The 25,150-nt window shown below is 38.5% G+C and overlaps 2 protein-coding genes across 3 annotated transcripts; both read left to right on the forward strand.

Moving 5' to 3' along the window:
• The first annotated feature begins 21 nt into the window (after window positions 1-21).
• Window positions 22-10,278, forward strand: LOC137747047 (coatomer subunit beta'-3-like). 2 transcript variants are annotated; one of them, XM_068487048.1, is made up of 26 exons: window positions 22-204; window positions 378-398; window positions 505-566; window positions 667-721; window positions 1,232-1,268; window positions 1,349-1,674; window positions 1,773-1,904; window positions 2,017-2,165; window positions 2,599-2,667; window positions 2,852-3,002; window positions 3,110-3,175; window positions 3,775-3,963; window positions 4,407-4,547; window positions 4,650-4,724; window positions 4,828-5,004; window positions 5,136-5,227; window positions 5,323-5,439; window positions 5,749-5,863; window positions 6,029-6,100; window positions 6,376-6,572; window positions 6,657-6,750; window positions 6,950-7,056; window positions 7,224-7,353; window positions 7,742-7,911; window positions 9,053-9,116; window positions 9,879-10,278. In XM_068487048.1, the coding sequence occupies exons 1-24, from the start codon at window positions 202-204 to the stop codon at window positions 7,901-7,903; spliced, it is 2,739 nt and encodes a 912-aa protein (XP_068343149.1). In that variant the 5' UTR covers window positions 22-201; the 3' UTR covers window positions 7,904-7,911; window positions 9,053-9,116; window positions 9,879-10,278. The 2 variants fall into 2 exon arrangements, with proteins under 2 accessions (XP_068343149.1, XP_068343151.1); XM_068487050.1 differs by having other exon boundaries at window positions 9,975-10,278.
• An 11,145-nt stretch (window positions 10,279-21,423) lies between these two features.
• LOC137746783 (leucine-rich repeat extensin-like protein 4) lies at window positions 21,424-24,841 on the forward strand. Its single transcript, XM_068486789.1, has one exon. The coding sequence runs from the start codon at window positions 21,868-21,870 to the stop codon at window positions 24,208-24,210; it is 2,343 nt and encodes a 780-aa protein (XP_068342890.1). The 5' UTR covers window positions 21,424-21,867; the 3' UTR covers window positions 24,211-24,841.
• The last annotated feature ends 309 nt before the right edge of the window (window positions 24,842-25,150 follow it).

The following is a 25,150-nucleotide window of genomic DNA, read 5'->3' on the forward strand; positions in this document are numbered from 1 at the left end:
TCTTACCCTCTCCCTCTCTCACAGAAGCGCGCACGCCCTCTGTTATTCTTCGCGAGCGAACTGAACGTGCGAGCCCACAGAGACTGACACCTCCATTCGAGCTCTGCTTCCGAACTCAATTCGCTTCGATCTCTACACCGCCGAGTCTTTCCATCTTCCTTCTTCGGAGCTCCGCACCGACTTCCTCGAGCTTTCTAAAAAATGGTAACGTTACAGATTTTGGTTTCAGCTCGGATCTGAAAATGTGAACCGAAATTTCACTCTCAATTTCAAGACTTTACTTAGTTTAACTTCGTCTCTGCATTTCTTACTGTTTTCCATGGTGAAATTTTTACTGATTTACTCCATTTTCTGCTGTTTCTATGGTGGATTTGCAGCCTCTCAGGCTCGATATCAAGGTAGATTTCTCTCAGTTTCGTTCAGTTTGTGTTATTCCTTTCAAGTTTGAGCTCTTTGGTTCCGGAGTTTTCGATAATCTACTTACTGTGATTGCGAATTACGCAGCGGAAATTTGTGCAAAGAACCGAGAGAGTTAAGTCTTTGGATCTACATCCATCTGAGCCATGGTAATTTTACCAATACTATGCTCTTTTCACTGTTTCTGTAATCGTGAATTTGTTTGAATCCACGAGGCCTCTGCTTATACTGTGTTTACCTTTGTGGTAGGATCCTTGCAAGTCTGTATTCGGGAACTGTGTACATCTTCAATTACCAGTCACAGGTATGTCACACTTGTCTGATTCTAGTTTTCGTGTTGGGGAAGCACATTACTTGCTTCTGGGTTTTGATCTCGTGTATATGGTTGCATTTTGAAATTATCGCTTCTCTGCTGTATTTGCCGCGCTTGGAAACTACTTCTCTTTGTATGATTACTGAATAGTCATAGAAAGCTTTTCTTTATTGTCTACCAAACCGTAGGCTGCATTAGTCGAGAACACAATGAGTGAGTGACTGCTAAAACTTACAAATTGAGCTTCTAGTGAATGAAACAGTCATATTTTCGTACTGGCATAGGTTACGATGTTTCATACGGGTGGTCCCTCCTTTAGTAGAAATTACCTTATTCTGTTAAATATTTGCTCTTAGTCATCATTGAATGTCTTTGGACAATCCATAATTAAAAATCGTTTCTTTGCCTGTGGGACTTTATATGTTTGGCTTCTCTGATATTAAATCTTTTGCGGGTGTAATTATATTAGTGCTGACTGTAATTTTCCTAATTTACTTACAGAGCACGGCAAAGTCTTTTGAGGTCTCTGATTTGCCAGGTAATTGCACGTTAGTTTTCCTATAAGCTCAATGTTCTTGATATTCAAACATGTTTGATTTATAAATTTACTGTTTGCAGTTCGGTCAGCAAAGTTTATAGTGCGTAAGCAGTGGGTAGTGGCTGGAGCTGATGACATGTTTCTTCGTGTATACAATTATAATACAATGGATAAAGTTAAAGTCTTTGAGGCACACTCGGACTACATTAGATGTGTGGCTGTCCATCCAACACTTCCATATGTTTTGTCGTCATCTGATGACATGCTTATCAAACTGTGGGATTGGGAAAAAGGTTGGATTTGTACTCAGATATTTGAAGGGCATACACACTATGTGATGCAAGTGACCTTTAACCCTAAAGACACCAACACTTTTGCAAGTGCTTCCTTGGATCACACTGTAAAGGTGTGTTTATAAATATTCCTCAGTAATCCATGTATGTTTATTTTGGAAAATTATCAGTTGTGCTTACTAGTAATTGTTTGTCATTATCTTGTTTCCAGATCTGGAACCTTGTCTCTCCTGACCCAAATTTTACATTGGATGCTCACTCGAAAGGGGTCAATTGTGTTGACTACTTCACCGGCGGTGATAAACCATACTTAATCACAGGCTCAGATGATCATACAGCAAAGGTATGCAACATTTTCCTGAAAATTCAGTGTTCTTGTGTGCCCTGACCATCATTGTTTGTGCATGCATGCATAGTTTTCTTGAAAACACTGTAATCGGAATCTATGCAAACAGGTGTGGGACTATCAGACAAAAAGTTGTGTTCAGACACTTGATGGGCATACTCACAATGTATCTGCAGTTTGCTTTCATCCGGAACTTCCAGTTATAATTACTGGTTCAGAGGATGGAACTGTTAGAATATGGCACTCAACCACTTATCGGTAAAATTTAAATTTCAACTGTACAAGTGTTTGTTTGAGCTATTTTGGATGTCCTAGTGTCAATTTGTTTATTTTAGTTGCCGAGGATCATTTTGTTTGCCTTGGGATTGTTATGGTCAGTTGTTTTGCTCACTTGCCCAAAATGCATCTACACCATGTGATGAGAATTTTACCATGTTAGTATATTGCATTCTTGAAAGACTTGGCCTACTTATATATTTTGGTGTTTTTCTTTTAGGTAATCAATAAAACATACTGTTCAGTTCCATTTTCATGATTGTTTGGTGCATTTGCATTTTATGTTTCTTTTCCTTTTATATGCAGGCTGTTAAATTCTGTCTTACCTTTTACAGCTCTCCATATTTTAAACTATTGATGTAATGGTTCTCTCATAGGAAAGGGAAAAAAATTGACATGCATATTTACTTTGCAGTCTTGAAAACACATTGAATTATGGACTTGAACGTGTTTGGGCCTTTGGGTACATGAAGGGTTCACGCCGGTAAGCTCGTTGTCTTTATTTTTATTTGTTTTCTATATATCCAGACTATTATTAGTTAGCTTTTAATATATATTATTAAGACCAGAACTTCACTATTACGGAATGCTGGAATCTGAGTGGGTGCTTCATGAACTGTAATATAGTTTGATGTGATGATTTCATAAGATCTCTTATATGCGTACAGGATTGTAATTGGTTATGATGAAGGAGCCATAATGGTAAAAATTGGTCGAGAAGTACCAGTTGCTAGCATGGATGGTGGTGGAAAAATTATTTGGGCAAAGCATAACGAAATTCAAACTGTGAATATCAAAAGCGTTGGAGCAGATTTTGAGGTTCAATCTCCCTACATGCTCAGACTTTGATCATTCTGCCTGACATGGTCCTAGAACTAGATGTTCTTATGCTTGAATTGATGAACCTTTATTATTGTAAAATTCAGGCTACAGATGGAGAAAGATTGCCTCTGGCCGTGAAGGAGTTGGGAACCTGTGACCTTTATCCTCAAGTAAGTTTATCTGTTTGAGGAACATTAGCCCAGTGATCTATTTTTGTGTTAGTTTGCCTTCCTTGTTAGCGTTTGTTAAGGTGTTTCAAAGTTTTGTGCTGTGATGTTTATCTTGTCCATAGTAGACAGAACAGTTCTCTTTGCATGAATGTATATGATACATCAGTTCAAGTTATTGTGGATCATTAACCTAATAACAATGATGCAATACTATTGCAGATTTTATTTTAAAATAACGAAATTTAGATGAGAGCGGTGAAGATGTGAAAAAATTTGAAACAAGATTCTTGTTCCTACTAACTCATTCTCCTCAGTCTCAGTTTTTGTTCAAAGTTCTGTATGGGTGTGACTGCTTGTGTCCAACCAACCTTTATACTATTATTTATCTGAATTTTGAATTGATCAAGTTGTGGTCATGTCACGACTAACAAGGCATCACTCTGTGAAGCAATACCATATCTTTAGCAATTTGCTTGAAGTCCCTAATCCTTTATTATTATTATTTTTTCTCAGAATCCTTTGCACTATACATTCTTATAAGTGCCTATTTTTAATTACATTGTTTTGACAAATGGATTTTATTTTGTGTTTGATTTCAGAGTTTGAAGCACAACCCCAATGGAAGGTTTGTCGTTGTTTGTGGAGATGGCGAGTACATAATATACACAGCTTTAGCTTGGAGAAATAGATCCTTTGGCTCAGCATTGGAATTTGTATGGTCAGTGGATGGAGAATTTGCTGTTAGGGAAACTACATCAAGGATAAAAATTTATAACAAAACGTTCCAGGTTTTGAACCTTTTGAATCCTTTGTTTTCCATTAATGGATTCCTTTAAGTGATTGCGAATGTTACTTTTGCAAGAACACTTCTCTTTAGCCCCATTTTCCTTCACAACTTATACACTAGAATTTTACACAAGCAAGGCAATGCTTTCACAACTTGCTCATTATATGTATGCATTGGTTAAACTGTAAACACCAATTTGGACAAAAGTCAGTGCATGATGCAAAGTTTGAACTTGGAAGTGGAATACTTATCAGAAATTCTGTATTCATCTTATCAGTCAGATGGCAGATGTAGTCTTTGCATAAAAACCATCGCTTTTTTTGTTTGAATTAGAACAATGGCTAATTCATGCAGATACACCGTCTATGAAAAGAGCTGGAAATTTCCCTTAACAGATACTTTGCCTTGTATGAAAAATCTGATTGAGTTGATAACTGATTTCAGGAAAAGAAAAATGTTCGACCAACATTTTCTGTAGAACATATTTATGGAGGGGTCTTACTGGCAATGCGTTCAAATGACTTCATATGCTTCTATGACTGGGTGGAATGCAGATTGATTAGACGTATTGATGTCAATGTTAAGGTGTGCAATAACATTACTAGGAAATTTTGATTATCAGACTTTTTATTCTGGCCGCATGGGTTCTAATTTTATACGTTCCTTTGGTTGCTTTGACTGTTCAAGAATGTTTATTGGGCTGATAGCGGCGATTTGGTGGCAATCTCAAGTGATTCATCATTCTACATTCTAAAATACGATGTAATTTTCCCATTTAAGCTCTCCTATCCTGTCTTCATTTTCATTTGCATAGTTCTTTCTGTACATAATTCATATGATTAACTTAGTGTGGTTTATTTGGCAGAGGGATGTAGTCTCATCATATTTTGACAGTGGAAGGCCTGTTGATGAACTAGGTGTAGAGGATGCTTTTGAGCTCCTCTATGAAATAAATGAGCGTGTCAGAACTGGATTGTGGGTCGGGGACTGTTTCGTCTACAATAACTCTTCTTCGCGACTTAACTATTGCGTTGGTGGTGAGGTATACAAAATTTGCGGCTTTTTATGTCAATGTTCTGACCGGACTGTTTTATTGTCACTGTTGTTTCAGAACATTAATTGGAGCATTAAAAAAAAATTGGAGTTAGGACTTTTGACTCGGTGACTTTTCAGGTAACCACAATGTTTCACCTGGACCGGCCCATGTACTTGCTGGGATATCTTGCCAATCAAAGTCGTCTTTTTCTAATTGATAAAGAGTTTAAGTGAGTGGTTATTTGCAAGCTGCAGTTCTGAAGGGTAATCAACTTACGCCTTTCTGAGTGTTTGTTTTAACTTGTTAATATTGTTACCTATGCAGTGTCATTGGATACACCTTGCTTCTCAGCTTGATCGAGTACAAAACACTTGTTATACGTGGAGATTTGGAGCATGCGAAACAAATCTTTCCAACAATTCCTCCAGAGCAACATAATAGGTAGGAAAACATATTTTGTATTGGCAACTGTTGTGCTTCATCTAGTGATATTAGATATAGCCTAAAACCCAGCTCCATTTCTTAACTGCATTTCATGTTGCTTTTTGGTCCTCATACAAGTACAATTATTAGTTCAATAAAATGAATCCTAATATAATTATCTAATTTACATGTATATTATGTATTTTTTTTCCTGATTTACTATCTCTATAACATGTGTGTCCTTTTGTTCTGTCCTGATATGTATTGTAGATGTTATTTTGGTGATCCTTACTTTGCAAATTGACTGATATATTGATGTAAATCCAGTGTGGCTCGATTTTTGGAATCTCGAGGTATGTTGGAGGATGCACTGGAAGTGGCTACAGATGCTAACTACAAATTTGATCTTGCTATACAGCTGGGTAGACTTGAGATTGCAAAGGTGAGATTTGTTTTCTTAGTTAATTGTTGTTATTAAGTTGTCAAAAAGATTTGCTCTGGATAATTTGAAGAGAAACTGTGGTTTGTAGTTCCTTTGTATAGAGAACTCTTTTTAATACCTATTTATTGGTTGCTTGAAGATATTTTGTTTTCTTCTTTCTGACAGGAAATTGCTACAGGAGCCCAAAGTGAATCCAAGTGGAAGCGGCTGGGAGAATTAGCTATGTCCACTGGGAAGGTATTTCCTTCCTGATATCTTCTGTACGAACTCCAATAAACAAACCAGGAGACCCTCACATTCACTCACACTAGAGATTATTGAGTTGCTCATCCACTCATCGTGATTGAAAGAGTTCATAAAGTACCCGTATCTTGTCTGAAAGAACTAGATATTCTATGTTATCAATTGTGGTAATTAGTTTGTTGATGAATAACATCTATGAATCTATGATGTCTGACATTTTATTTTTTACATTCAAAATCTTGATTCATATGCTTGAATGGGCGATGCAGCTTGATTTGGCTGAAGATTGTCTATCACATGGAATGGACCTTTCTGGCTTGTTGCTTCTCTATTCTTCCCTTGGAGATGTTCAAGGAATATCAAAACTTGCATCCCTTGCCAAAGAGCAAGGAAAGAATAATGTTGCATTCCTGTGTTTATTTATGCTGGGTAAATTGGAAGAATGCATACAGCTGTTGCTGGAAAGGTTAATTTTTATTTACCCTTATTATGATCACTCAATTTCTTCAAGTTGTCCTCTTTGTTAAAGCGTCGTTATCCTCCGTTACAGCGGACGGATACCTGAAGCAGCTTTGATGGCACGATCGTACCTACCAAGCAAGGTTTCAGAGATAGTTTCAATTTGGAGAAATGACCTGAACAAGGTTAGACTTTTGCAGTGTTTTTGTTAATTCATGAACATGATGCTTTTCTTTCAAGTAAAATGTACATATGAGATGTAGAGGTCATACTAAAGGAAAATTGCTATGTCTTCTACTTTATGAATTGAAGCAAGGGATTTTTGCATATATTTGGCTATTCCAAGTATTCTTAATGTTGTACTTTTAATTTGCAATATGGCAGGTCAATAAAAAAGCTGCAGAATCATTGGCCGATCCGCAAGAGTATCCTAATTTGTTTGAGGACTGGCAGGTTTCTCTTGCCCTTGAGTCTAAAGAAGCAGAAAATAGGTATCCACTCTTCATTTCACCGTTCAACATCAGGGTCATGAAAAATTCTAGTTTTTAGCGCAGCAGTAGATATCACCATAATTACTGACTGGCAATAACTTGCGCTTATGCTTTGTTGGATTATTGTGGATTCATCCTCCTCCTGAATGCTCTATTGTCTTTTGCAGAGGCATTCATCCTCCTGCTGAACAATACCCAGTCTATGCTGAGAAGCCAGCCACCAACTTAGTGGAAAGGTTCAGAAGCATGCAGATTGATGAAGAAGCCCCAGTTGAAAATGGAGATCTGGATCATGAGGTAAATAGCCCAATTGATGAAGATGTTTAAAACCATCTAAAGTTCTTGAATCGATGGTAAAAGCTGAGTCACATCTGAGTTGTTATTATGTATTTTGTTCACTTTTTAACTCACCTTTTGAGTGCAGAAGTTCATGTAAGTTCTTGAACTTGAAAAACTGCGGCTAAAAGTTTATGTTTCTTGCCTCTTGCATTTTGAAACTTTGTTACGAGAGTCTTGATGATTGATTCGATCCAACTGTAGAGGGTACATTAGGAATTTTATTCTATAGATGAAGCATTGTCAACTATAAAGACTTAATTTTCTTTACTTAAATCTCCCTAAATGTTTGTTCCATGAAGGGATGATTTCAAGGGTTTTTTTTGGGTTTTGTGTGTATTTGTTTCAGGAGGTGCAGGAGAATGGAGAAGATCAAGGTGAAGGAGAGACTGTTGAGGAGGATGCTGACTCCACAAACGGTGTTGTTCTTGTAAATGGAAACCAGGAAGAAGAGTTGGATAAAGATGATGAGGCAACTTCATCCCCCGAAAGGCAATTGGAGGATGTGTGAATATTATGGTGATTAATTCAAAACACTATAATTTTGAATTTGTTTTTTATCATATTGTTGCTATGATGGTTGCTGCTGCTGTCTTCTCAATATTGACGTTGTTTTGTGTCCAATCTTTTGTTTTTGGCTTTTCATCATGTATCCATTAATTGATTAGTTACTCTTTTGAATACTGTAACAATCAGCTGAGCTTCATACAATGAAGGAAGATGAATGGTCAGTTTCCTTGGCCTTGTAAATATGCTTTTGCTCATCTTATATGAGCTCTAGCTGAAGGAAGATGAATCTGTTTTGTCCATTTTACCATGATACTGTGAGCTCATTGGTCTCTGACATATTTTTCTTTTGCTTATAGATAACTTTTTGCATTTCCAATTCTTATCCTTTGAGCATATGTTCATCCTTATAAAAACGAAAAACACGACTCTAAACTTACCTTATAAGATTCCTCATGTATTGCTTATAAACCTGGTCAGCAATAGCATGTTTGAATCTAAATGATACTGTGAGCTCATTGGTCTCTGACATATTTTTCTTTTGCTTATAGATAACTTTTTGCATTTCCAATTCTTATCCTTTGAGCATATGTTCATCCTTAGAAAAACGAAAAACATGACTCTAAACTTACCTTATAAGATTCCTCATGTATTGCTTATAAACCTGGTCAGCAATAGCATGTTTGAATCTAAATGATACTGTGAGCTCATTGGTCTCTGACATATTTTTCTATTGCTTATAGATAACTTTTTGCATTTCCAATTCTTATCCTTTGAGCATATGTTCATCCTTATAAAAACGAAAAACACGACTCTAAACTTACCTTATAAGATTCCTCATGTATTGCTTATAAATCTGGTCAGCAATAGCATGTTTGAATCTAAATTATATTTTAGTTTTTAATTAGTAAGGTTTAATGTTCCTAAATGATATGCAAGACTCGGTCCTGACCTAATTACATCTGCCCAAGAAGGCGGAGAAGAAGAAGCATGCTTCCTTTTGTATCATTATTGTGTCTAATAATGAATTTGGTGGTGGTTACAAATATCGCAGACTATTAGTTTCCAGATGCACATCATAACAATCTAATATTTGATTTTATTTAGAAGTCAATTGATGTTGATGGTTCTTTTTTCTTGGTTGAAAATGCAGTGTTCAAGCCACACCAGTAGCTCTCTTAAACAGCTAGCTCCAGCTGTTAAACACCAATCTTCAGGTAAGATAATGTCCTTGCCCTATTAAATATTTTCTTATTATGTTCTGGTCACAAGCCTATTCTACTCGGTCAGTTAGTTCATTTTCAGTACGAGATGGGGACATGTTTTCGTAGACTTAAGGGTTTAATTGATTTACTTATTAAACATAAATAAATAATTATGACTTGCTAGTTCTTTTGTCAGAGCTTGCTCGTCGTCTACATCCTTAGAGAAAATTTAGCATATTGAAAGATCAGCGTAGTCTCAAATTTTCATAAACGACGGCTTGGAACGTACTATGTTGGGTTGTCTTCAAGTATACAAATTGTTCAATATATAATCGTTTATATGTTTAGACATTTAGAATCAAGTAGGATACTGGGAATCACTGGCGGGTACTCAATCTTTATCCATCTTCATTAATTTAAATATCAGTCGGTCGAGGGTTGGTCCTATGAAAAATTTCATATCTGTACTTTGTCCCAAGTTAGTTGAGCCCTTTCAATCGTTAATAATCCAACTTAAGATCTGCCATTCGTGCAAAAGATCTTGTTCGCTCTAGCATTAAACATTTTAATGCATCTTCAATTGTGTCCCCTAGAACGTTATGGCGTTCCAGCATCGCGTGGGTTCCATCTTATGTTATCTCTTCAACAATTGTTAGCTCTACTCGTCTAGTAGCATCTTTAGGACCCATTTGTTTGCTAATTTCTTACATGCCTCCTTGCAAACTTTAGACTCGCGGCCTTTTACAGGCATTTCGCCTTTTCTTTTCGTTGCAGGGTGACTTGTAAAATTCTCCCATGTACAACCTGGAAAGCATCACTTGTAGTTCCAGTTAAGACTAGTTATTCTTGTGACACTTTACACTTTCACAGATGCAAAGGATGGCAAAGAAGGAAAAAGCTTCTCATAATTATTGAACCCTATAAAGATTTTGATCGAATCGGTCGCTTTATATTACACAACTTCTATTAGGCGAGCTTAAAGAGGCCGGAAAGGGAAAACCCCGGGTGGCCGGTTTGCTTCCTTTGTGTGACCTGTGATTTTGCAGCTAAACGAAATCTCTCTCGCTATCATATGTGTAAAACATGTACGATTATGTGTTGTTCTTCGTTAGAAAAATGAAATCGGTGTTTGTTTGTTAATGAACTGTTCAATGTTCATCATTTGTTTTGTAAATTTGGTTAGCTTGATTCCTTTTCGGTCCTCCCAGTCATTTGGTTTACCTTCTAATTAGCGCGTCGTCGGTTGCGAAGAACAAAGCTTTGTCGGAAGCTCATTCCAAAAAATAATAGAAACTTGCTTGCTAAAGTATGCGTAGATAGTTTTTGAATTTTGATTAGTTGTTGGAATCTTAAATTTTCGTTAATTGTGATTTGGTTGGGTGGCTCGTGCTACATAAGTGCATTAGGTTCAACAACATAGATATGGGTTTAATTATATATTAATCCCTTGAAATTATAATTAGTGTTTTTTAATTAAATTATTTTTCATAAATTATGACATAACAACAACAACCACAAAGTCTTATCCTACTAAATAGGGTCGGTTGTTTCGTTTAGGATTCATATTATAAAAATTTGACGTGAAAAACAGAGCATTATCTATCGATTACCTGATGCACTTTTTCTTTTTCTTTATTTGGTTTCGACAGCGTAAGTTAAATTTACACATATGCAGAGTTTCATAAATTATGACGCAATTATCTGAAATTGGTCATGGAAGCGCAGGCTAGGGTTTGAATAATATAACTTAATAGGATTGTTTGTTCTCATGTGCCGACATTTTTCCTGGTTTGTGAAAAGGAAATAATTGGAGGACCTTTCCATAAATTTCACAAAAGAGAGGCAGGTGGATCATAAAAATAGTCAAAAGTGAGATTGGGAGGTTGCTTTCTTGCAAGATGACTTGTAAATTGTACTTGATGGCATGGAAATGCAAATGCAACCATTTTCTGCTTTATTTTTGGTCACTTCCTCTTGAAGGGTTTTAGTGGTGGGAAATAGCTTCTGGTCACGTCCTACAACGCCAAGTACAACCCCTGTTAATTTCTCTCCATGGTTCTTAGGTACATAAAATTAGGGTAGTCATTTTCACACGTCCGGCTTTTTCCTCTACATTTATGCCATCGTTTCCGTCTCTTAATAGTTGGCCGTCTTTTGATTTATCCAACCAAAAGGCTTAAAAGAGGAAGAAAAAGAAGAATGCCGGTGCGACAAATGGGAGTGTGAAAATCACTACTTGTGCTCACATATGTTGGTGCGATTGAGGTTAGATAGGCTTAGATTAAACGAGTAAGCAAAGCTCTCGCTTGTCCTGTGTCCGATCAAGTCAACCACGAGTTTTATCAATCGCATTGTTATCTTGAATATGCAACCAATACTAGACTCTAGTAAATGAATTTGTCGGTTGTTTATTATAAAACACACAAAATAATAATATTACGTGATGGTATTACTTCACAAACGAAAGATTTCTCGAAACGCACGGCTAAAGCTCCATAGGCTCCAACCCACATTGTATAAAGCAACAATAAATACGCTGTATCCGAACGGAAAGTGCGAATGGTGTCACAGTCCCACAGAGAGAACCCCGTAGGGAGTGGGGGGGGTCCTATACATAAAGGGATACCTATCCCTATCTTATCTTTCAAAAGGGTACCAAGTTCTTTGTAGTTGATAAGGTGAAAGACCACCACATGGCACATTGGCACCAGAACGGGACACTTGTGTTTTCTCTGCAGGACCACTCCGTTTTATTTCTTTCACGTTCTCTCTCCTTCGTCTCAGCTCTCTCATGACTAGCCACCACAAATGGTCCACTAATTGGGGACGAATTTCAGATCCGTATTCTACGCGGCACATCATAGGTTTGATTTTTGGCGTTGATGAAACACACGACAATGACCAGTGAGAGGTTGAAATGGCTATGTAAGTCTTCCCAACCACCGAAATAGTAGATTGTTCTAGCAAAACCACCAGCTTATCTCTTTTTTCCACAATAATAAAAATAAAATAAAAAACTATCTAATGACTCATGGGGGGTTATGTAATGCTTATTTTTCAAGGTCGCCCATTAACCTCCAAATTAAAATTGTTGGCAGCTACAGCCTACATGTCACTCTTTGATCTTATTAGGCACAGCTGCACAAGGCTTTAACAAAACAAAAAACAAACTTAAAATTGATGGAATTATGCTCCAATGTATAGAGTACACGGTATTTTTTTCAATACTAGCGGTATTCTTAATATAAACCACACTAAAAGAGATGAGGGTGAGTTTGAACCCAAAACAGTGAGTTTCGGAAGAAGAAAAAAAATGCCCTAACCAGAGTTATCGAATACACTTAAGCTTTTTACTATAAGATCCCTAAACAATGACTTAAATTTAACAGCAAAAAGTTTTAACATACCAAATGGGCCAAGTATTAAGCTGTGCGGCTAACCCATGCAAAAACACAATTACAAGCCGAGATCAATGTAAATAATCTCGAAGGTGTGTTGCCGCATACGTCAGCCGCACCTAAAATTTTTTGGTAAAGAATGCATGTGAATTCAGTTTCAAGCAAACGTTCTCCGTGTAACCGGGGCTATCATAAATTACATGACAGTTTCAACCATGCATTTGTACTGCAACGGACCAAACCCTTCTGACTTGTTGTCCATATAACCCAAAATATGGAAGAAAAAAAAATCCAAAAATCCAATGAGTTTGCTGACTTTTGTGGATTTGTAGCGTACAACTAAAAAGAAGTTAGAACAAGAAAGGAATGCGTATAGCATCTTTACCTTTTACACTTTTTCATAATTTTTGTCTATTGAATCAAAGACAATCAAATGATAAATTTTAAGAAAGAGTATGTGAAGAGTAAAAAAAAAAATGTATGAATAGCATCACCCATGGTATATATTGGTTTATCACATACATCATGGCACATGAAATGAAAGCAAACTGGCTCAACCAAGTTTAATTGCCATTCTCAGTAATATCAAGGTTCTTATTAATACGTTTTAAGGTTCGCTATTTCTACATGTCATAAGATAACACGTTTGACGTGGAACATGTGTGATCGTTTCGCTTCACACGTAGGTTAACATGTGCTCTGATATTAACCAACTCTTTATAAGTCTTTGAAGATTTGGTCGATCATTGATGTAAAACTTTGTCATTCACATTCTCACTTTCAATGTATCTTGAATTTTATGAGTTACGTAATCTATCTAAATTCTAAACACCAATCGAGCCATTGTAAGAAATATGATGGAAACTAGATATATAAATACTGTCACATCCCGGGCCGGGCGGGACCACTTCCCGGGCCCGACTCCACTACCGTAGCATGATATTGTCCGCTTTGGGCTTACCATTCCCTCACGGTTTTGTTTTTGGGAACTCACGAGCAACTTCCCAGTGGGTCACCCATCATGGGATTGCTCTAGCCCCCTTCTCGCTTAACTTCGGAGTTCCCACGGAACCCGAAGCCAGTGAGCTCTCAAAAGGCCTCGTGCTAGGTAAGGATGGGAATATACATTTAAGGATCACTCCCCTGGGCGATGTGGGATGTCACAATCCACCCCCCTTAGGGGCCCGACGTCCTCGTCGGCACACACGCGACTAGGGTTAGGCTCTGATACCAAATTGTCACATCCCGGCCCGGGGTGGATCACTTCCCGGGCCCACTCCACCACCATAGCACGATATTGTCCGCTTTGGGCTTACCATTCCCTCACGGTTTTGTTTTTGGGAACTCACGAGCAACTTCCCAGTGGGTCACCCATCATGGGATTGCTCTAGCCCCCTTCTCGCTTAACTTCGGAGTTCCTACGGAACCCGAAGCCAGTGAGCTCCCAAAAGGCCTCGTGCTAGGTAAGGATGAGAATATACATTTAAGGATCACTCCCCTGAGCGATGTGGGATGTCACAAATACATAGACCAACATATGTAAGCTAATTGGTGCGCATGGTATTCTATCTCCTTCGATCAGGTTGAAAGTCCCGTCAAAATCTTAACCGTGTCCCCAAGGCCGAAGGAATAAGTCTCAAGGTGTAAGTGATGAAGTCGTAGATCATGGAATGAAAGCAGAGTGGCTCCAGCAAGCCATGGAAGGTCCTACCCAACTCCCATTGCCAGATAAACCCTAATCAAATGTTTAAAAATTAAAAGCCTCCTGCCGACGAAAGCCAAAGAATCCAATTGCATGACTCTTAACATAAATCCCGCCCTCCAATTCTGTCCGTAATTTGCGTTTTATTTAGTTAATTGTTATTATTTTTTTTCCGTTTTCGAACAAAAGTTAATCCATTTGCATGACTCTTAACAAGTTTCTACAATTTTCGTTTTATTTAGTTAATTATTTATTTTTGAGCAAAAGTTAATTATTTATTTAAATTTTCTATTTCCCACTTGTACTTCTTTTTGTTTTTTAAATCCAATAAACACTAATTTCTCCATACGTTACAGTGATTACACCATGTAATCTCTCATCACGACAGACTTGTTACTTTTGACCAACTACCATGAAGATGCTACACAGTAATTGTGTCTGTCAACATCCAGGATGATGGTGGCATCCGTTTGTGCGGCTCTACTATATGAATTCATGGCCAAACTTAAAAAAAAATAAGCGTATTTCGATCCGTCTTATTTCAGTTTTAAAAAATTATGATCCCACAATACTTATATGCATTTTCTGATATACGTTGTTTTCATTGATTTATACGGCCATTCAGATAGGCTGAAGGTTAAGATGATGTGAATCAATACCAGTATATTATATATATATATATGTATGTATGTATGTATGTATATATTTATGTATATTTGTTTGAACTGACCTACGTACTTGACGTCAGTAAAGACATCTTCCACAGCAAACTGGGCAGCAATTTGGTTGTTTTTATTTTAATTTACTTTTATATATTTTTTATCATGCATGAAAACAAGGTTCAAAGTGTAGCAAAAACGTTAGCGCCCATTGAAAATCCGATGGGGACAAAAAAAAAACCATGATGTTTTGTAGTCTAGCCATCACAAGATTACCTTGAGTTCATGACTTTGATTCTTTGAAAGTTTACTACTTTACAACTTACATGCATGTTCTAACCTCCCTTGACCAATTTGATCGATTGGCACGAAAGACAAGTGCCGTGCAACTTTGAATAGTTCAAGGTCAGTTAACATGGCCAAATTTTTAATATGTTCATAACACGGTAATGTAACGTTATTATTTTACAATTTATAATACATAAACATGATATGTTAATTATGTTCGGCACTCTTATTATAACACGTTAATTAATACATCATGTACTTTGTGTTATCGTAACCAATACAAATTTCTTTTTGATGAGATGATGATCAGTCATGCATTTGCTATGTGGACAGGGATTTGAATTCTCTTTAGACCTTGGCGTCCGGAACTTAAGGACCAAGAAATTTGAGCTCTCGATTTGTCAGGCAGAGAAATCAGAGCTTTTGGTTTGTGTGATAGAGAAACCAAAGCTTTTGATTTGTGTGAGGTAAGCAAGCGACATGAGTCAATGAGAACTGTCAGATTTAATTTGAGTGGTCTGAATTACTTGGTCATTGAGCTCCCGACAATTAGATTTGGAGTTAACAGTACGTCAACCCTAGATAAAGAAATAACAAACAATTGTTTCATTTGTTTGTATATAGGATAGGAACGTTGGGGTTCAATTATCACCAAAAATAAATTTGGATTTTGTAGCTTAGTTTCACTTAACCAGCTGCTAGTGATGAAAGCACATATACATACAGGATCGATGAGGTTGACAAGTGTGGTGACTAAGGCTCCAAGCTGGGTTTTGCCGGCTGGCATTTTTGTCCTATTTCCATTGGCTACACTATCCTACGTGGAATATTGGCCCCACACGTTTTCAAGTTTGATCAAATCATGGTCCATGCATATCACTTGGAATTAGGTTTCTATTTGGTTTGAGTGTGGCGCACAATATATGCTCATATATATCCTTATAGCATATGCTATATATACATGATTGTCCATCACTAGTTGACAATGTTAGGAATCTAGTAGAGCCTGTGACAACGAGTATTGGCAATGAAGAGGAATTATATATTGTAGAATTTTTCACTACGGTGGATTTAGAATTTGAATTTTGAGCGGTTTTAATGTTAAGGGTATAAATTTTTTAGATATAAACATATTGCTAAACACGCAAGTAAATTTCATTTTATTCACATTTCATCGAACATGTGGTGAGTTTGTTGTTGTCAGTCGAATTATGTTGCATATATGTTACCAGATATCAACATTTGCCGAAGCTATCTGATGAGTGCTATCGAGAGCATTTATTGAGTGTTATTGACGCAACTTGTTGAGTGGTTGCCGAAATATACCTAGCAAGCATTACATCAGACACTTGACGAGCACAAAAGTGACACGTACCAAACATTCGGATGGTACCTAGATGACCTTCACATACTTGATCCCAATGTACATAAGTCATTGGGTCACAGGTCACAGGTCACGCACAAGTTAATGATGCAGACAATTAACGTATTTTTAGACTTGTATCACTATCAACTATCTATCAGTCGAGAAACAGTTGGTAACGTTGATGTTGCCTTCAAATGGACGTTATCTATGCATGAATAATGCACGCAAGTATGTAACCCTAGAAGTTAAAATTTTGATAGGAGTAAAAGCATTTTTCGCATGAAGCCCTGAATTATTCTTCATTTTACATGTGCAGTACAAAATGTTTCCCGCAGAATATAGTGTCAGTATAAATTATTATCGAATGATTACTACTTGCACGACTCACATAGATATCGTTTAGATTCTTACCACCATAGATTTGTGGTTTGATTTACACAACATATATACAAGCATTTCCCTAAACTATACAAAAAAACTCAAGACGGGCCTCGAAAGAGCAATTTTTCAATGTAATGGAGATACCATCACATAGCGATATATATTACAGTATTTAAAAAGTGATATATATTAACATTGTCGCATATTATAATATGAAAATGATTAAAAAAACGTTACAACTTACAAGTGTACCAAATAAATATAATTAATTAAATTATAACCTGCTTTACGTATTGGCATCATATTTGCTTAGAAATTCATGTGAGTAGTTGTTTAATCTTGACCACCCATTTGGGACGACAGGTTGTTGATTGGACGACAGCTTCAAACTGACGGCTTAATTGGTTGACAACTATGCAAAATCATTTCATTTAAGTGGACGAATAGCAATGTGTTAGTAATTAATTAAGCCAAATGAAGATTACGGTGTTGAAGTTATAAATAAAAATGTGAAGACAAAGAAGATGACAACGATGACGGTGAAGAATAACGTTTTCGCTTGAGTGTATGAACATTTTTAGCGTTGAATATTAAACTTATATCGTTCATAATATGATTAGCGAAAATACCACTGGTCAAGTGGTTGAGAATGAATTTGAGGCTTGTATTACACACAACATGTTTAGAGTTCGAGTTCTGGTACTATATGAATCACACGATACCTCTATGAATCTTTTCGACCCTAAAATCGCAGTGATGAAGCCGCCACCTTGTCCTTTTTTTTATAATATATATATATATATATATATATATATATATATATATATATATATATATATATAAGAACCAAAACTATACATTTTGTTAAGTTAAAAATGGTTGACAAAATGCTTCAAACCCTAAAAAATGAAACAAAAGACAAGATATGATCGGGTTGACGGTGCAAAACAAATATGCAATCCCATCATATGAGATCAAGAACCAAGAGTTGAAAAGAACAGGTCCACTTTTGAATGGTTCTCGTTTAGATTAATTTTCTTTTTTTGTTTAAACCCTAGATTAAGTGAAATGAGTTAGCAAATTAACATGTTTGAAAGTATTTTTAAATAACTGAAAACGTTTAGAGAAAATACTTTGTAGTACCAAGAACACTGAAGTGCTTTTTGAAATAAGCATCATTGGGATTGGTTCTTTCAAGAAACACCAGTTATGTGTTTCTTCTAGAAAGCAAGTCAAATTTTTTTTCTTAGATCACTTGCGTTTTTCTAAAAATTGGTTCTAAAACATTTTCGCCGAAAACAGTTTCATTAATTTTAAGAGAACTTTCGAAGGAGCGCTTAATCCACCAAATATCATTTGGATTGAATCGGTGTTGCTGCCGCTATCATTTAATCTTAGAACAGATTAATTTATATTTGATATGCACAACATTTTGAGACAAAGTGGTACCCTACCAACTCCACAAATCAATCATCAAATTACCATCACACACATGGTTAAAAAAATCACAGATATCATGTCCACACAATTATTTCACAACCGCAGCTGAAATTACTCAACCTTAAACATTTATAAGTAACCAAAATGTTCAATGTACTTGTGGTAAAAAATAAAATAAAAATTTGAAAATAAAAAACTTCTTTTATGTTTCGATATACGATTTGCATTAGATCAACAAAAATAAATAAATAAATAAATGCATGCAACTTGATAAGAAACGTTGAATGTGCAGTCAATTAGGATGAAAAAAAATACAATAACCACTAAAAAATCGATTCTAAAATCACCATAAAAAAAAAAAAGGAAAAAAAAAAAAAAACACTCAAAACGCTATAAACGGCGGTACCAAAATTAAATAAGCTCCGGATCCATTTGACGGAGGGAAAAAAAAGGCGTTAAAACGGTGATTGGGCCTTTTTGCTTTAGGTTGCGTTTTGGAAAAATAAAAAAAATAAAAACCCTGAGGGGGCAGTATAGTCTTTTCAGACAGTTCCCAACTGGAGCACTTTTGCGGTGGGTGTAGACGCGTACATGGACGCGGTGCACCACACGGACGTGGACCCTCATCAACGCCGACGATACAGCCGGGCATGACGTGACGCGTGGGCCCCCAGAACACACGGTTGCCTTGGGCGATGTGAACGTGTCGCTATATGGAATTTTATTGACCCAGTTTGATGGGCCCCACCTACGTGCTGGAAGGGGAAAACGGAAAAATCAACACCTGATGTTTTTTTAACCATCATTGATGATTGGCATCAGCATCGGCGGTCATACGGACGCGAAGCACCGTGACATTTATGCATTGCATTTACATGGCATGGTATTTATCTTTTATATCGTTAAATTCCGGATCTACCCTTCTTCATGAATGCTAAACTAAAAGTAACGTATATCTTTAATTTTTTTTTTTTTTTGGGAGTCTTTATTACTTTTGATTACATATCATAATCTAATTATCTTAATTCCTTTTTATTACATATCCTTATCTAATTATCTTATTTTCTGCCGGCCACCTTTTATATTGCATGAATTTGTACCTAAATTAAACAAAGCAAATCGTGTTATAGCTAATTTGTCTTAATTATTCGTACCTTATTCTTAGACTCATTTCGCTATCTTCCGTTTAATTTTTGTCTCATTTAGTTGAGATAGACATATATTTGTTTTCTTTGATCTTGAGATCATACGAGAAATATTCTTTCCCTTCCATTGAAGAAAAGACGAAAATATGATCTCAACATGGCATTACAATATGAACTTTGAAAAAATTAACAAAATGTAGTTGGTAGCAAGATAAAATAACAAAATGAGATTGTTGTAAAAGATTAACAATGATAGAAAAGCATTGGTTATGCTATGTTTTCTCCCTTAACTGTGTTAAGTGTAAAAGCACCAAATAGTTACCCATAATACGAAATCTTACTTCTGTTTTTCTTCCTCATTCCCTACCTGATTTTTCTTTAAGTTTTCCTAAATCTTATTAGCTATCCACCGCACAAATCCTAAGTAGCCGCTTAAGTTGATTTTTCAAACAGTGAACATTTATAATGTCTAGACTTTTTTTTTTTTTTTTTTTAAGAAATTGATTCATTTGACTGAATTTTTTTCCTAAAAATACAAACAAAGGGACAAATTAAAATGTGAAAGTGAGGGATTCGTTGTTTTTTAGCTAGGTTGCATGTTCTGATTAGAATTTTTCTGTTGAAACTTTTGTGGCTACTTGATTAAGAGACAAGGATTCAGTGCGCTCCTCCAAATTTTCTACCGCCGCTGAAAAACCCATCACAAATAAATACGTATCAAAATATTTTGAATTGAAACTACAATTAAATACGTGTTTAATTGTGATTGGGTTTCCACAACGTTGGTCACTCTTCTTTCAGCATCGAATGGTGGTTTAATTTTCTAATGCCATCCCGCTCCCGCTCCTCAACATGAGAAATTTTTAGTTGTAACGAGAATATGAATAATATAACATGTGTTTTTATCTAAGTGGTGGAAAATTTTATTTTTTAAGTTACTAACTTTTTAACACGCATATTCTACCATTTATATAACGACATGTGGTATATCATCCTAAGTGACAATTACACTGAAAAGTCTCTTCCTCAACAGTGCCCCCACCCCGTGACGAGGAGAAACTCGGAAATGAAAACGCTCACAAGGATAATGACGTAATTCAACATAACGTTAGTGGCAGTTCATTTACTCCAAGAGACTCGTTTATTGGTATGTTTTGACGAAAACAACCTCCACCCCCACCTCCATAAAGTGGTCATTGAAATCTCCCACCCCACTAATTTGCTCCAAATTTTTAACATCCCGTGATACGCCAAATTATGATTTTAGCCCCACCAATTTTATGAAGTTTCATTTTGGTCCATGTACTTTCACTTGTTCTTTACATGCTAATTTTGTTCGTTAAGGAAAGCAGCTTATCTCGTATAAGCTTATGCAACGTTTCGTAACTTTCTAACGCGGCACGATTCTTGTCACATTCTCATTCAAGTGGTGACATTCAAACTAAGTTTATGGATGACACCAATTAAGCCACCTGGGACATGTGGAAGTATTATGCTTTACATGTAAGTCAATATAGTGATGATATCATTAAAGAAGTTGAATTCGAATTCAAACCAATTGATAATCGAAAAGTCAGATAAAGTTACTTAACTATTTCACGCGGATGAATAAACTCTCTCCACAACTTCAAAGCGACACTTGGAATTACATAATCTGTAAAGTGAAATCTTCCTAAAACTACAGGTATAAAAATCAAGCTATCAACTCCCCCCACAACAACTTAAAAAAAGAAAAGAAAAAAGAAGATTAGATTAATTATTGTCAACATTATTAATAAGCCACCTAAATGAACAAATTTGGAATATTTTTCTAATGGGGTTTATGACTTTATTCCAATCTTCAGCTTGCATAGAGAGTTGAATAATGGGAATGGGACTCTGGAAAAAAGAATAAAAAGGAGCAAATTGAGGGAGAGAGAAAGAAAGAAAGAAAGATAGTGAGAGAAAGAAAGAGAAGGAAAGAGAGAGAGAGAGAGAGAGAGAGAGAGTTTCTGGTGGGCTTTGAGCTGTGATTAGCTGTCTTTCTCTCTCTATCACACCAGTAGTAGAGAAACTATACAAACAAACACACATCTCCAAAATCCCTAGAAATCTGCCCCCCACTCCTCCCTCCCCCACCACCACCACCACTTCCTTCCTCCTCAAACCCCTAACCCCATTTTCTCTCTCTCCACATTTTCTTCCTCTCTCTCTCTCTCTCTCTCTCTACATTTTCCTCCTCTCTCAGATCTCAAGGTGCTCCAAAACCCCATTTGCAATCTCACCTGAGATAATTAAGAAAGGGGTTTTTTTTCTTCTAATTTCCTCTTTCTTTTTTCTGGGCTCTTAATCTTTTGAAGAAATTTTTAAAAGTGGCATTGGTGGATTCAGATGTCTGGTGTGAGATGAAGAAGAAGACCACCACCCTCTTCCACCTCTCACTTCTCCTCGCTGCCCTTTTCCTTGCCGCGTCAGCACTCTTCTATGGTGCTGCTGCTCAGGAGGACCAACACCAGCACCGCCGCAGCAGCCACATTGTCAGCCATGGAGCTCTCTCCGACGAGGAAGCCCTCTACATCAAGAACCGCCAGCTCCTTTACTACCGCGACGAGTTCGGCGACCGCGGCGAGCTCGTGACCGTCGACCCCTCGCTCGTCTTCGAGAATGACCGGCTCCGGAACGCTTACATAGCGCTGCAGGCGTTGAAGCAGGCCATTCTCTCCGACCCGCTCAACATCACGGGCAATTGGGTGGGATCTAATGTCTGCAAGTACACCGGGGTTTTCTGCACCAAGGCGCTCGACAACAGAACGATCCGGACCGTGGCCGGGATCGACCTCAACCACGGCGACATTGCCGGGTACTTGCCGGAGGAGCTCGGGCTGCTTACGGATCTCGCATTGTTCCACATCAACTCCAACAGGTTCTGTGGAACTGTTCCTCACAAGTTCAACCGCCTCAAGCTGCTGTTCGAGCTCGATTTGAGCAACAATCGGTTCGCCGGAAAGTTCCCTCGAGTGGTTCTCCAGCTGCCGAAGCTGAAATTCTTGGATCTGAGGTTCAACGAGTTCGAAGGGACGGTGCCGAAGGAGCTGTTCGACAAGGACTTGGACGCCATTTTCATCAACCACAACCGGTTCCGGTTCGATCTGCCCGATAACTTCGGGAATTCGCCGGTCTCCGTCATCGTCCTCGCCAACAACAAGTTCCACGGCTGCGTTCCGGCTAGTTTGGGGAACATGTCCAACCTCAACGAGATTATCCTGATGAACAATGGGTTCCGGTCGTGCTTGCCGCCGGAGATTGGGATGCTGAAGAACTTGACGGTGTTTGACGTCAGCTTCAACCAGTTTCTGGGGTCGCTGCCGGAGTCAATTGGAGGGATGGTGAGCTTGGAGCAGCTCAATGTGGCGCACAACTTGCTGTCGGGGAAGATTCCGGCGAGTATTTGTTCACTGCCGAATCTGCAGAACTTCACTTACTCGTATAACTTCTTTACAAGTGAGCCGCCGGTGTGTCTCGGACTGGCGGGCTTTGACGACAAGAGGAATTGCTTGCCGAATAGGCCAGCGCAGCGAACGGCGGCACAGTGTAAGTCGTTCTTGTCCAAGCCTGTGGATTGTAGTTCTTTTAGATGTAAGCCTTTTGTTCCGTCTTTGCCTCCTCCTCCTCCGCCCTCACCTCCGCTTCCTTCGCCTCCTCCCCCGGTTGTTTTACCCCAATCTCCGCCACCACCGGTTTACTCTCCACCTCCACCACCACCTCCAGTGTTGTCACCACCCCCGCCCCCACCACCTCCAGTGTTGTCACCGCCCCCGCCCCCACCACCAGTTTACTCGCCACCCCCACCACCGCCACCAGTTTACTCACCGCCCCCACCACCAGTTTACTCACCACCTCCGCCGCCACCGCCACCTCCGCCTCCACCCCCACCATCACCATCACCTCCTCCTCCACCAGTCTATTCACCACCCCCGCCGGTTTACTCGCCACCCCCACCATCACCACCGCCTCCAACACCATCGCCACCCTATTGCGTGCGGCCCCCACCACCTCCGCCACCAAGTTCACCCCCACCACCGGTTCCATTTAGCTCTCCACCTCCACCTTCTCCCTACATGTACTATTCACCCCCACCTCCACACTCGCCTCCACCTCCACATTCACCACCACCCCCACCGCATTCACCGCCACCACCAATATATGTCTATCCATCACCGCCACCTCCTGGACATTCCCCACCTCCCCCAGTCCTCTCACCACCACCACCAGCACCACTTTGTATAGAACCACCCCCTCCACCTTCCCCACCACCACCATGTATTGAATACTCACCTCCCCCGCCACCTCCTCCCATTGTTTACTTGCCGCCACCTTCACCCTCACCCCCACCACCACCTACTATCTATTCTTCTCCACCTCCACCAGTGTACCAGTCCCCTCCCCCACCATCCTCTTCACCGCCTCCTCCTGTAGTCCAATACCAATCACCACCACCGCCAACACCTGTTCACTACAATTCCCCACCACCACCATCCCCATCACCCCCAATTCCATGTGAAACCCCGCCACCTCATCCATCACCACCCCCACCAGTTCACCATCTTTCGCCACCGGTTCACTACAGTTCTCCACCACCGCCAATTGTTTATGAAAGCCCGCCGCCTCCCACCCCTGTATATGAGGGCCCATTGCCACCCATCTTTGGAGTTTCATACGCGTCTCCTCCGCCGCCACCCTTCTATTGATTCTTTTGAGAATTTTCTCCTCCTCTAACCTTTCCCAGAGCACAGTCACCAAAAACTCAACAGTCCTCGTTCACATTCACGGTTTCTTCTCTCCCCCACACCATCATTTCTTTCTCTTTCGGGCAATTCTCATCGCTCGTGCAGAGTTAGAATAAGCAAAAAAAAAAAAAAAAAAAGCATGAAAGTTTGAGTTTGTATGCAATTCTTGTTGTCAATCACCATTTCGGCGTCGACGAACAAATGTCTGAAGAAACAGAGAAGAAGAAGAGGTGAAAGCATAGAGATGTAATATCAGTGTAGAGAGAGAGGTAAGAGGAGAAAGAAAGTCTCTCCCATATTTGTTTGAAATTGTTATGGATTATCCATTTGATGAGTTGTGGAGAATAAAAATGGCAGAGAAAGAGTAGGTTGCAGAGAATGTGTATGTATAGGAGATGCATTTCGGAGACCATAGTTCAGGCCACAAACACAGCGGCACCACCTCCTTCCGCCGCTGCTGGTTTTGTGGTGGGTTTTATTGTTATTGTCTCTATTTTTTTTATATCATACTTTTGTTTCTTCTCAATTTCCAAACTCTATAGTATAATCATGAACATTTTTACTTGTATTATTTACTTTCAGAGTTCGTTTCTCTCGGGTTCACTTCCGATTTCCATTTGCTTCTGTTTTGTGTTATGAGCTTGAAATCTGCATGCTATGTTATTTGTTCTTCACCTTCAGTCCTCCATTTGCTTGATCGAATACAAGTGAGAAAACGGGGCTGTAATTGATTTTCGATGATCGTATCGATCGTTAAGCAAATGCAAGACTCTGTTGCTGATTGTTTGTGTCGTTCAGATTCTGGGAATTGGAACTGGATTGACGAGGAGGAATCCATGTTCATTGCAGCATCGGTGTTTGACAATGACACAATCACGTCGAAGGGGGATCCCGTTACGCA

Source organism: Pyrus communis, chromosome 10, assembly GCF_963583255.1.
Source record: "Pyrus communis chromosome 10, drPyrComm1.1, whole genome shotgun sequence".
Taxonomy (NCBI): domain Eukaryota; kingdom Viridiplantae; phylum Streptophyta; class Magnoliopsida; order Rosales; family Rosaceae; genus Pyrus; species Pyrus communis.

What these genes read in the sequence shown, in the direction of transcription:
- LOC137747047 (XM_068487048.1), top strand. An exon ending in CCTGTGACCTTTATCCTCAA is followed by an intron (nt 3,176 to 3,774) that starts GTAAGTTTATCT and finishes GTTTGATTTCAG; the next exon opens with AGTTTGAAGCACAACCCCAA. An exon ending in CTAATTGATAAAGAGTTTAA is followed by an intron (nt 5,228 to 5,322) that starts GTGAGTGGTTAT and finishes TTACCTATGCAG; the next exon opens with TGTCATTGGATACACCTTGC.
- LOC137746783 (XM_068486789.1), top strand. Translation starts at nt 21,868, where the DNA reads ATGAAGAAGAAGACCACCACCCTCTTCCACCTCTCACTTCTCCTCGCT.